Source organism: Lonchura striata, chromosome 13 (genome assembly GCF_046129695.1).
Source record: "Lonchura striata isolate bLonStr1 chromosome 13, bLonStr1.mat, whole genome shotgun sequence".
Taxonomy (NCBI): Eukaryota; Metazoa; Chordata; class Aves; order Passeriformes; family Estrildidae; genus Lonchura; species Lonchura striata.
In genome coordinates this window covers 7,284,078-7,296,483 of record NC_134615.1, presented here as the reverse complement: position 1 = coordinate 7,296,483, position 12,406 = coordinate 7,284,078, and the positions used below count along the sequence as shown (strand labels likewise).

Below are 12,406 nucleotides of genomic sequence, written 5' to 3'. Positions count from 1 at the left end.
ATGTCCGGAGTCCCGATCGGGCAGGGAGGGAGCGGCCGCACGGCTCCCGGCCAGGGACGGGCCCGGAGCGGGACCGGGAAGGACGGGGCGGTGCCGGAGGGACGGGGCGGTGCTGGGAAGGAGCCGGGGCGGTGCCGGAGGGACGGGGCGGTGCCGGGAAGGACGGGGCGGTGCCGGGAAGGACGGGGCGGTGCCGGGAAGGACGGGGCGGTGCCGGGAAGGACGGGGCGGTGCCGGAGGGACGGGGCGGTGCCGGAGGGACGGGGCGGTGCCGGAGGGACGGGGCGGTGCCGGGAAGGAGCCGGGGCGGTGCCGGGAAGGACGCGGCGGTGCCGGAGGGACGGGGCGGTGCCGGGGCGGTGCCGGAGGGACGGGGCGGTGCCGGGAAGGACGCGGCGGTGCCGGAGATGGCGGCAGAGCGGGAAGAGGAGCCGGGCCCCGGTCCCTGTCCCTGCCCAGGGCTGACGGGGGGTGAGCGGGGCACGGCCGGAGGGTGCCGGTGCTCCGCTCTGCCCGCTCCCAGGCAGGGGCTCACGGAGAAGGCCCGGCGCCGCCTGCGGGAGTTCGATGTCGGGGACAAGTTCTCCCGCTTGCCGCTGCCCCGGGCCGCCGTGCTGCTGCCGCTCACGGTGCGAGGGGGGCGGCTGCACCTGCTGCTCACCGTCCGCTCCGTGCAGGTACCGGGGGGCTCCGAGGGGCGCGATCCTTCCCGGGGAACCATCGCCGTGCGCCCTCCCGGCACCTGCGCACCCCCAGTCCCGCCCCTCGATCCCAAGGGCGCAGCCAGTGCTTTTTACACTCCGTCGTTCTGGGGTTCGCCTGCCCGGAACATGCCGGCACCCGGAAACCCGTGACAGGAAAGTGTAATTCCCACCGTCGGCAGTGATTGCTTACTTACTTTCCTGCTTCCTTAAATGAGGAAACTGACTTGCACTGCAGCTTTGTTAAATGAGGTTTTTCAGTCTGCAGTTAATAATACTATTTTCGCCCTTTAATACATAGAAGGCAACAACCCAAGGCTCCCAGAACTCTTTCTCTAGCCTTTTGTTTGTTTTTACAACTCTCGTTTGCCATCCCAGTGCACATCAACTGCCTGTATTCAGGAGTTACTTTTTTCTGTTGCTGGGTCTTGCCTAAAAACAAACAATCCCAGTTACATAGCTGATACATTGATTGTAAATGTGTTTTATTCTGATCCTTGATGCACAAGCCTTCTACTGGAATGTACTTAAAGCTGAAAGGTATCTTAGAAATAACTCACTTTCTGATAGAGTTAAGAGGGGACACAGACTTCGAAGCATTAACTGAGGAACTTAATTTGTAACGAGTCAGCTGCGTGTCTCCCTGCTGAGAGGCAAAAACGCTCACACACACACACACACACAGAGAGAGACTTTGACCTGTCCCCTTTCCCACTGACTGGCTACTCAGGAACTTCAGCTCTGCGGACGGCCAATTCTTCTGTCCCTTCCCTTCTCATCCTTCTTCCTGTTTGGGTCATGTCTTCAACCCTGCCCCTCTCCCGGTTCTCAACAACACACAGCCAAGTACACAAAACACATCCTAACTATAGAGAACAACATATAGGAAACAGAACCAACCATTTTCATTCTTTTGCGGCATAACCTTTTTGGGCTGAAGCAAAATGTTATCTCCTCTCTCACAGCTACATTATTTAATTGTGTCTTTCAGAAGTTTTTGCTCTTAGAGTATTTTAATCTTGCTCTACAAGTTGTCTGTCTGGATTCATCTGTCAGTCATTTATGCAAACAAGATAATGCAAAATGTAAACTTTGATGTACTAAAGCAGAAGTTACACAATGCTGTACAGGTGCAGTGTATTTCTTATAGTGAGGGTTTATGGATTAGCAAGGGATAGCCTGAGCATTTTCTTAGGTAGCTACTCTTGCTAAGGCATGTTTCTTCTGCTCTGCAGAAACCTTAACCACCATTTCCAGCTTCTTTGAGTGGAAAGATAAACATAAAGGGATGCTGCAATACCAACAGGCATCTGTGTGGATCCAATAAGAAACATAAACCTTGTTATATTTAACACTAGCACTCCTTTACATTCTAGCTGAGAAGATCACCAGGGGAAGTGTGTTTTCCAGGAGGTAAAAGGGAAACCACTGATAAAGATGACATTGACACTGCTCTCCGAGAAGCTAAAGAAGAAGTGGGTCTTCAGCCAGAGAAGGTGGAAGTCATCTGTAGGCTGATGCCTGGAATTGATAAAGTAAGTCAGCATATCAATACAGAACAAGTTTGGGTGCTTTCCTTTTGTGTGGTTGGCAGTGACCTTTCTAAACCTGTAACTTGCAAGAGGCGCTGCTTCTTCACGTGCACAGTCCTTGGGTCCAGCAGAGCCCAGGGAAAGGGCTCTTGTCAGTGTTTGGTATTTGTGAGACCAGCTCTGGGGCGCCAGTCAGTGACTGGAGGATCACGCAGACAGAGAGCCATGAGCACAGTCACAGGGCTACAGCGAGTGGGTGATGAGCAGACAGGCTGAGAGACGTGGGCTTGCTCAGCTTGAAAGCTGCCAGGGGTTTTGGCTGCTTCCTTCTCCTGGGGAGTCAGAGGATGATACTAGAACTCTACTTGAGGCAATGGACACAGCAGCAGCATGGCCATTTTGATGAGATGTAAGAAAAAAACCTTCTTCACTATGAGGTCAGCCCAAAACTGGAGCATGTGTTCCTGACAGGCTGTATAATCTCCATCCCAAAACTGGAGCAGATGTTCCTCACAGGCTGTATAAACTCCATCCCCAAACTGGAGCAGGTGTTCCTCACAGGCTGTATAATCTCCATCCCAAAACTGGAGCAGATGTTCCTCACAGGCTGTATAATCTCCATCCCTGGAGCTGTGCAGAGCTCACTCACCCAGGCAGGGTCACAGCAGGCTGCTGTAGCCTCATGGGTGTCTCGTTTGTTTTTTGCTGACTCCAGGGCAGTGCAGACAGAGAGGGAACACCAGAGGGGATGTGCTCTGGGATTGTGTGCATCATCTTCCTCTAGCAGGGAGACTCGCACAGGTGTCTTTGGAGTGTAGGTCACCACTTGTCAATTAACAGGTTCTCAATTTCCGTAACAGTGTTCAGTATTACATAGGATCAGCTTTCCCACAGAACAGAGGAATTGTTGTTTATGAAGACTATTTTTGTTCACCAGGTAACAGTTGCCTCCTATTTTTCTATCTGCTAGCAATATGCTCTCCCCATTAAAAAAGGAAATAACTACTTTTGAAATTGTCTTGAGAAAAGCTTTACTTAACTACTTAAATTATAACTTCTCTACAGATAACCTTAAAGCCACATAGTTCAGAGGTAGTGTGTAAAAGAGGATCAAATTTTTCCTGTTTTCCAGCCAATTACTTCAGTCAGGAGGAGAGGTGGTGTGGGTTTTGAATGTGTCAGATGATACTTTTTCTCCTCAATAGGTACATTCCAGGTGCTTCTGACTTGGATGGGGTCTTTCCAGACTTGAATCCAATACCACAAACACTGTTTTGCTCTTCCTCCTTTCTACAGGACAGTGTTCTTTGTTAGTGTGAATAAATAGAACTAGCAGTGTATCCTAAAGAATTTTGGTGTTTCGTTGATGCGGACTATGAATACAGTGGTTTTGTCTTCCCATGGAAATAGAGATTACATTTAGAATTAAAATTCCCATAAATAAGGTGTTTCAAGAAGTATCATATTTTATGGATAAATATATTGCAATAATATTTCTGTACCTATAGAAAAATACTCCCATATACTGGAAAATTCCTATATCCCAGGGAAACAAAACAGAAATATGACGAAGGCTAGGGAAAATCTGGATTAAAATCAGAATTAAAAAACATAAATAAGGAAGACCCATGAGAAAGCATGCATGCTTTTTTACTTCTGGAGCAAAGTGGCAAGCCTTTTTAACTGCTATATTATTATACAGGATGAACAGATTATTTGTAAAGTCATCTTTGACAAATATAAAAACATTATTTCAAATTCTCCAAGTCAAATTAAATACCTTGCCATTATGGGGCAACTGCATTGCAGTTAAAAATAGTTCATAGGCTTCTTCTTGTACTCATTTTGTAACAATTAAATGGTTTTCTAAGTAATTAACATTTTTACTCGGTACAAATGCGTTTGAGGGTTTTGTTGATTTTTTTTTTTTAATTCATTTATTTATTGGGGGGCTTTTTTCTCTCTTTTTAGATGAATAACTTGGTGACACCAGTTGTAGGATTTGTGGAGGATACATTTGAGGCCACTCCTAATCCAGATGAAGTGAGCGAGGTTTTTGTTGTGCCTTTGGAGTACTTTGTCAAGCCCTTAAATTACAAGACCTTCTCTTATAAAACCTCCTCAGGTTACTTAACTCGGATACACTGCTTTATTTATGATGACCAGGAACATAGAAAGTCATTCAAGATATGGGGACTGACTGCCCACTTTGCTGTATTTCTTGCTCTTGTAATTTTTGGAGAGAGACCTACCTTTGAAGTGGATTATGATCTTGACAACTTAATTTCATCCTCTGAGAATTACTTCATTAATTTGTATGCATCTGTACATGAAAGAAAGAAGAGTAATCTGTGACAACTTGGTCTACCCACCGGTACCGTTTCAGCCTGTCAATTAAAGAGGAGCCTTCAGACATTGCTGAGGAGCAAACGAAACACGGAGGGTGCACTCGCCATCCCGTGGAGGCACTGGCACAGGGTCACTGTGGAGCTGGGGATGATGGGCCTTGTTTGGCCAGAGGACCAAAGAAGCAGAGGCATCACCTCCCGTGCAGCTCACCTGAGGAATTCTGTGGGGACTGAGGAACTTTCCAGTGTACTTTTGGATCTCGTTGCAGAGGAATCCTGGGGACTTTCTGTTCTCTGTGTGGAGATCTGCTTCTCCTTTGCAGAGCTGTCTCTCCTGGCTGCTTCACCCACCTTTGGCTGGCCCTCGGCAGAACTGCCCTTCACATCTGGGGCCTTGTCCTAAGGGGAGGGAGAAAAGGGAGGGGGAGAGGTGAGCCCTGAGACATCCCCATCCTGGAAAGCAAAATGGGGGTTTGTTCACCAACAGAAGAGAGAATAAATAAGTCCACCTGCCCATGGACTTGGTCTTCCTTATTGGTGTTTGTTTTACCTAGGACACTCCTTCTCACTCAGACCCTTTCCTCAAAGGAAGTTGATGGTTTTAAGTGGGTTTTTTTCCCGTCTTGTCTTACAAAACTGCTCTGTCTCCACAGAGCTGTCTCTTTTGTCCCATCCCTGACAGAAAGGAGACCTGCAGACACAGGGCCCCATCACATCTTCACTACCTCTCCACCATGATCCTTTTCCATCCAACCTGTCCCCATGTCCCCATCTAGCCTGGTCCCTGCTCTGGCACCACTGGAGCACCCACCAGATTGTCTTCCACAGCAGCACCTTCTGGTGCCACAATGGTGAAGGGCTCCACATGCTCTGCAGGGCCCAGCCGCTCCTCTGGGTACTCGACTATGGAGAGCACAGCAGCAGGGGCAAGGGGAGGGCCGTCGGGACACAGTCCCAGATGTTGCAGCATCTAAAACAGAAGGGAAAATCCTCTTTATACTTGTGTCACCTTCATGCCCACAACTCCTTCTTTGAAGGCACTGAGCTTTTGACAACGGGGTTTTCAATTTACATGAAGTACAAGTGGTTTGTTATGCCCAGTGGGGTGAGCAGAGTCAAGAGCTCCAAGCAGGACCGGGAGAGAAACCTCTCCCAAGTGACTCAGCTGAAGAAAACAATGGCTGTGAGCTGCCCTGTCCTGGGGCCGTTTATGATTTCCAGGCTGGGAAACTCTGAACAGATGGGACACTTGTACACAGAGCACTCACACTTCCTGCCCATCTGAGGGATGGTGATAACCTCCCCATCCACACAGATGGTACAGAGCCATTGTGGAACATCATCAGAGGCCTGGACAAGGCTCTGTGCCATTATCACACAATGCTCCAGGGCCCAAGACCATGACAAGCTCAAGATCTGAGCCTTGCAGGGTGTTACCTCGTCTTCTGTTGGCAGCTTCCCATCCCTCAGGATCTCCCTGATCATGGCCTTTGGATCTGAGACCTGGATGTCCAGGCATGGCACCCCGATATGCTCGTCTCTGACTGCCCCCTCTGCAACTTCACTTTGCATCTCCTGCTGAGATGACTGACGACTCCTTTGGTCTCCACTTCTTTGTTCAGGCTTCTCCAACTTTTCCTGAGGCTTATTGGTCTTCTGACCTTTGTTTCCAGCTGAAGACTGGGACTTGTTTTCCTTTTGGATCACAGGTAACTGCATGGTACCCTGAACCCTGTCCCAGCAAGACAAAACCTCTGCGACGTTCTGCTGTGATGACTCATAGATCTGAAACCTCAGGATCAAGTTCTCCATCTGAGATGGGTCCTCTGGGATTTCAGTTTCCCCCTTCTCAGGGGCTTTGGGTTCCCCCTTCTCAGGGGCTTTGTATTTCAACTTCTCTGGGATTTTGTCTCTCTTCATCTCTAGGATTTTGGTTTCCTTCTTCTCTGGGGCTTTGATTTCCTCCTCCTCAGGGGATTTGGTTTCCTTCCTCTCAGGGGATTTGGTTTCCTTCATTTCTGGGATTTTGCTTTCCTCCATTTCTGAGGGCTCGGTTTCCTTCTTGTTTGAGAGTTTGGTTTCCTTCCCCTCTGGGGCCTTGGTTCCCATCTTCTCTGGGGGTTTGGTTTGCCCCTTGTCTGGTTGTGGAGGTTGCTTCCCCACAGAGACACCCTTCTTTTCCTTCTTCTGCCTCTCTTCCTCTTTCCGCCTCTCTTCCTCCTTCTGCCTCAGTTCCTCCTCTAAGGCTTTTGCCTCTTCCTCAAGCTTTTGAGCCAGCCACTTCAGCTCCCTTCAGCAAACAAAATAGGAAACATCACTGAGAGTCACCACCAGAAATTTGGGCTCGCTAGTCCTGGCTGGCCCTGCACTTCATTCCTTGACCCCAAGGCCAGGCAGAACTGTGAGACCATTTCAATGAATCTTCCTCAACCCACAGAGGTTGGGAACATCCCAAGTGAGGGGATTGGTGGAAGGGGACCTCCAGGACCAGCCAAACCTAAGCCTTGCCATCATAAGGTCTTGACTGTGCAACCTCCTTTTAAGGCACACCCAGACACCTCCAGCCCACTGCCAAAGGCTGATCCACCAGCTGTCTGTGCTGATGCCTGAAAACGCTCTTTGTCTCTTGATTTCCCAGTTTAAAGCAGAACACAGATTGCTAACATCTGCTTCACTCTCCTACAATTCTTACTCAGCTCATTCAGCCCCCTTCTCCCTGGGTTGCTCTTAATGAGAACAATCCTAGCAGAAAGCAAAGGCTGCAGGAACCCCTCTCCTGCAAGACAGGCTCTTGTCAGCCAGGTTTCCTGCTGGAATCAGCTGTGACCACGCAAACCAGTGCTGTCTGCCATGGAAATGATTTGAAGCAGCCTCGTCCATCTCCTCCCCATGAAACCAACTTCAGCCTGGGCTGAAGGAAGTCCTGATACACAGGCTTGCTTCAAGCAGCCTCCACTCCCAGCTCCACGCTTTGCCTGAGCTGGGCTGCCTTGCTGGAGCAGAGCTTCCCCTGTGCTTGCCTACTGCTGCAGCAGAAGGGGAGCCTAAAGGATGTGAGCTTTTATGGGTGGTGTCCCACCATAAGGAGAACCCTGGCAGATCAGCATTGCAAGGACTTCATCTGTGGCAGGACCAGGACCCAAACCAAGGTTTGGTCTGTGCCCCACACCTACCCACACCACAATCCCACTGTTTTGGTGAAGGGAGATGATGAGGAAGGTGCAAATCAACATCATGGACTTAAAGACACTTCTGCAGGCAGTGCCAAGGCAAGCCCAGAGCCCAGATCCCTGCAGGCAGCATCTAAGCCAGGACGGCTCACCACTAAAATAAAGAAGAAGGAACTTCTTCTCAACAGAAGAAGGTCCTTCCACTCTTGGGAGGCAGGGAGCGAAGAGTGGCCATCGCTGTGTTGCTTCTGGCCTTTGCTATCCAACACCTCTGAGCTCAGAGTCCTTGGAGCAGGCAAGCCCTCCAGGGACAATAAGCCATGGAAGAGCAGTAACATATGGAAGGCTTACTCACCTCACCCTCTGTATGCACTTCTTTTCCACTAACATTTTATCCAGTTCTGCTTTCTTCTCCTCAGGGAGGGCATTAAACTCGTCCTCATCCATTTGCAAGATACGTTCTATGTACCTCTGAATAGCTTTTTCCCGCTGCAGCACTTTAGCACAAACCAGAGGAGAAACCATGAGTGACTGCAAGCAGAGCTGGGTGCTCTGGGTCAGCTGCAAGGATTCACAGCTTCTCCTGACCCAGCCTATTGTACCAGATATTGGGGAGATCATATCCCTGCTCCAAAATTCAATTCCCCAAGCTATGGCCAGGCAGTGAGGTCCTGGGCTTTGCCTGGCTTAAGTGCACCCAGACTGAGGAGAGCTGTTTGTCACTGAGCTACAGTAGCTTGCACTTGTGCCCAAGCTTTAATGTTAGAGATTAAGGTGAGTCCTAAAACCTCTGGTCTCCTGCAACTCTTAAGATGAGTGCTGGTTACACTGCGGCAGAAGGTGGAACGATTAATAAAAACATTTCTTACAAGCTCTGCTGCAAGCCCAGACACACAGAGATAAGGCTGAGGGCTTGAGAGAGAAGATTTGAGAGGGATGGAGATAGCTCACCTTCCTTCTCTCTTTCATCTTCCTTCCTCTTTCTTTTAGCTTCATCCCTGGCTTGCCAAGAAGCATAATCCTGATGCAGGTTCACCATGAAGATATGACAACGATTTTTGACAGCTCTGAGTACACAGAGCAGAGAAGATTCCAGGCTGCTTGCAAAGAGGGTCTCCAAGCCATCAAAGACCACTCCCTTATAGCAGTCTTTACACTGTGAATACAGGGAAGAGTAAGTCAGCCATTGCACACAGTGGACTCGCAGCTGCACCATAAACCCAAATGTCATCAGCCATCCTTGTTCCAAGTGCAGTAGCTAAGAGCAGCTTGGATCTGTCCTTAGGCTCTGCCAACTAAGGGCAGCTGCAGCTTCCCCCAGGGCTCCCTGCACACAGTCCAGGATCCTCCAGCAGCATCCTCCTCCTCCTCCTCCTCTCCGAGTTGTATCCCAGTGCTGTCTCTCCAGAGCAGCAATGTCTCCTTTTCCCCCACTCCACACACCTCCAGCCTCTCACTGAGGATGTCCACCAGCAGGTCCTCGGGCAGCACACAGCTCAAGCAGTTCAGCTCTTCCCCACCACTGCTGGTGATGTTCAGCTGCTGCGGTGCAGGAGCAGTGGAAACTGTGAACTGCAATGTGGACCATTGTAAGGAAAAGAAACCACAGTGGAAAGCCCTGAACAACTCCCACTGCTGGGCTTGGAGCTGGGGTTCCTCCCTAGTGGAAACTAGAACAGCCCTGCAGTGCAGGCTGGGGGCTCCAGGGGATGGTCCTGGAGGGCCCATCCCTTGGCCAGCAGACACCCAAGCTTGCAAGCCCCCAGGCAGCCTCCCAGCACTTTGTTCACTGCCTGCAACCACACTAGCCAGGACTGCACTTTGCCAGTAAACCACTGAGAAGCAGTGGAGCTGTCTGCCAGAGCACATTCCCAGCCCAAGTCGTGGCACTATGGACCCACCTACCAGGCCGTGGCTGGCACAGAGCCTCCACTGTAAGCAGCCCCTGCTCATCTCAAAGACAATGCAAAGGTACTGGGCATCAACCAGGGCAGATCATGTTTACCTTGGTGTCCTTTATGTTGGGTTTGCTGGCTGGCTTCTTCTTTTGTGCTGAAGGGGTCTTGTCTTTGGCATCCTTATTGTTTTTTTCCCCAGAGGCTTGTTTATTCTTCAGCTGAGGCTTTTTACCTGCAGAGGGGGCAGATGGTTCAGAGGGGCTTTGAAAGCAAGCAGGCACCTTTCACTGCAATGGGCACAACCCTGGGAAGGAACATTGTCCTTTTTCTCCAGCCTGCTGGGCACTGGGAGCACTGTTTCCCAGAAGCAGCTCCTCCCTTCTTCTCTTAGCATCATGGCAAAGCACACCATCCCATACTTGATTTGAAAGCCAGCACTGTGTCCCTCCTTCTAACAACTGTGCACACAGGTGATGCTGCTTGCACAGCAGTTCCCCTGCGGATCAAGCCAAAGATTTGGCCTCCAGGAGCATTGTTCCCATACTCTGCACCCATCCTTCATTCTCCTGGGGAGACCTGCAGCCCTGCCCCACTTGCATCACCTGTCTCCACTGAAGCTAAATCCTCCTACGGGAAAAGCCCAGCTGGGACCCAGACTCTTCTTCCTTCCACCAGCTCCCAGCCCAGCCAGGTTCAAAACTGAGCAAAGCAAAATTTCCCCCTGCACCGAGCCAGGTCTGGCCTCACCCTGCAGAGCTCAGGGTACCAAGTGCCCAGGAAGTTTCATGAAAGTCTCCAGTCTCACAGATAGAACAGCCCAGCATGCAGGAGCTGTCACCTGACAGTGGGCATGGGTAAATCTCTGGAGAAAAGAGCTCATCTGGAGCATGTCTCTCATTGGAAATTCCTCTGCGAGGCTGTCCTTCCCTTCCTCTCCTTTGCAAGGTTACACTCACAGTCAGTCCTTTTGTGCTTAATGAGCCACTTCAGAAGGCTTTTTCCTTGTTCAAGTGAGCAGCAGTTCTGCCTGCTGCCCATGAGGAGCAAACTCAATTCAGCTTTGAGGAAATATAAAGTATTTGGGAAAGAGACAGTCGTGCTTCACCACCCCTAGAAAAACGAACATGTACCCAGAATGGCAGCAAAGGGGGCTATAAAAGAACCTCTGACTGAGCCCTTAAAATTGATTTCTTTTTCTTTTTTTAGGTAAGCCAGTGATGCACTTCAGCCATGTTCCCTAAGAGACCCAAGGACTTAAAATCTGCTCCTCTGAGTAAGCAGAAGTGGACAGTCGTGGTGGGTTTCTCAAGCACTGGCTCTGGGTCCTTACCACCATTATCTTCATCGTTGCCTTTTGGCTCCATGGCAGCGTTGGTGCAGAGCTCCCGGGCACTGAGTCCTGCTGGGCTCCCATTGTTGGCCATGGCCTCTTTCACCACGGTGTCAATGGATATATAAGCAGCATCATAGTACTGACACAGGCCTGCTGCTATCTCTGTCTTTCCTGAGAGAGAGAGGAGGATGCTTGGTGACACTGGCACAGGAAGCATTGCAGGGACAGGCCATGGAAAAATCTCCAACAAGATTTCAAAGTTAAAAGGGCAGTGAGAAAGCAAGTGCTCCTCCAGAGGAGGCCATGGGGGAGGCAGCTAGAGCGTGGGTACAAGCTCTGAATTCTAGAGCCAAGGGGATCATCTCCACCTCCTGTTCAGCTGAGGACTTTGCCTTAAGCACCATGGCCCACCAGGATACGTTCCTCCTGCCCGCCCTCTCCCTGCAGCCCTGGGCTGCAGCTGACGTACCTGCCCGGGGTGGCCCATGGATGATGACAACAATCCCTCTGGGCTGCCTCTCTGAAGATGCATCAATGCTCAGGTGGCGCATGACAGCCCGAGAGACAGGATTGCCAGTGCCTTTCACCATGGACTCAGGACAGAATGTGAGAGTCCCGTGATGTGCTGCAGTGCAAAACCAGGTCAGCCTCCGGCCTACCTTTGATCCTCACCATCCTCCCCATCCCCTCAGATCCCAGGAAAAGAAACTTGGTGAAAGCAAGATGAGCTTGTTCTTTTGTTGCTAGGAAAGTGCAAATATAGTGATATTAGACCTGGCCCTACTGGCTGAGGAACTCATCCAGTCCTAGTCTTTGTGGCTAAGGGACACTAGGGAATATCCTGATTATTTCCCCAATTTATAGCAGGCAGATAGGAGCTTGCTTTGGCTACACTCAGGGTTGGTAGAGGATGCCACAGCCCTTCAGCCAAGAGCTCCTTCACCAAGCTGGGGAACAGGCAGCTGCTAAAAGCATGCTGGAGAGCAAGGTGACAGGAGAGTTCAGGGTGTATGGGCTGGAGTCCCACTGTGACCACAGTCAAAACAGACACCGCCAAACCCTCACTGTTTTTCTGACCTGGTGCTGCCTTGCCCATGGCTTCAGCCTCAGCCTCAGCTCTGGCCTTCAGATTTGCCTGTTGAGCATTCAGCATCCTCCGTGCTTCATAGTCCTCCAGCACCTCTGGGGGCAGCGTCTCACCCACGGCACGTGGAGGCATAAAAAAGTTATTTTGATACTCGGACCCCACTGCCACCCGCAGGATCTGTGTATGTAGGGAAGAGAAACCATACACAACACTCCTTTGCTTGCCTTTCATTACACAGACTCAACAAACCCATTTTCTGTCTCCTCCCTTCCTCCCAATGACATGAACTATTTAGTTTAGGCTCTCCCAGAGCATGTCAGCACAGCTGGCTTTGCCC

At 50.4% G+C, this 12,406-nt stretch overlaps 2 protein-coding genes and 1 long non-coding RNA gene across 3 annotated transcripts; 1 reads left to right on the top strand and 2 right to left on the bottom strand.

Annotated features, from left to right (window-relative positions):
* The first annotated feature begins 365 nt into the window (after window positions 1-365).
* Window positions 366-5,101, top strand: NUDT7 (nudix hydrolase 7). Its single transcript, XM_077786290.1, has 3 exons — window positions 366-677; window positions 2,078-2,236; window positions 4,205-5,101. Exons 1-3 carry the CDS (start codon window positions 408-410, stop codon window positions 4,586-4,588), a joined length of 813 nt encoding a protein of 270 aa, XP_077642416.1. The 5' UTR covers window positions 366-407; the 3' UTR covers window positions 4,589-5,101.
* Window positions 5,102-5,742: 641 nt separating this feature from the next.
* LOC144247094 (uncharacterized) lies at window positions 5,743-8,880 on the bottom strand. Its single transcript, XM_077786435.1, has 3 exons — window positions 8,703-8,880; window positions 8,107-8,248; window positions 5,743-6,871 (listed from the first exon to the last, which is right to left on the bottom strand). The coding sequence occupies exons 1-3, from the start codon at window positions 8,788-8,790 to the stop codon at window positions 5,743-5,745; spliced, it is 1,359 nt and encodes a 452-aa protein (XP_077642561.1). The 5' UTR covers window positions 8,791-8,880.
* Window position 8,881: 1 nt separating this feature from the next.
* On the bottom strand, window positions 8,882-9,785 carry LOC144247061 (uncharacterized). Its single transcript, XR_013340747.1, has 3 exons — window positions 9,757-9,785; window positions 9,195-9,323; window positions 8,882-8,907 (listed from the first exon to the last, which is right to left on the bottom strand). It is a non-coding gene; the product is annotated as an uncharacterized LOC144247061 (long non-coding RNA).
* Between the last annotated feature and the right edge of the window lie 2,621 nt (window positions 9,786-12,406).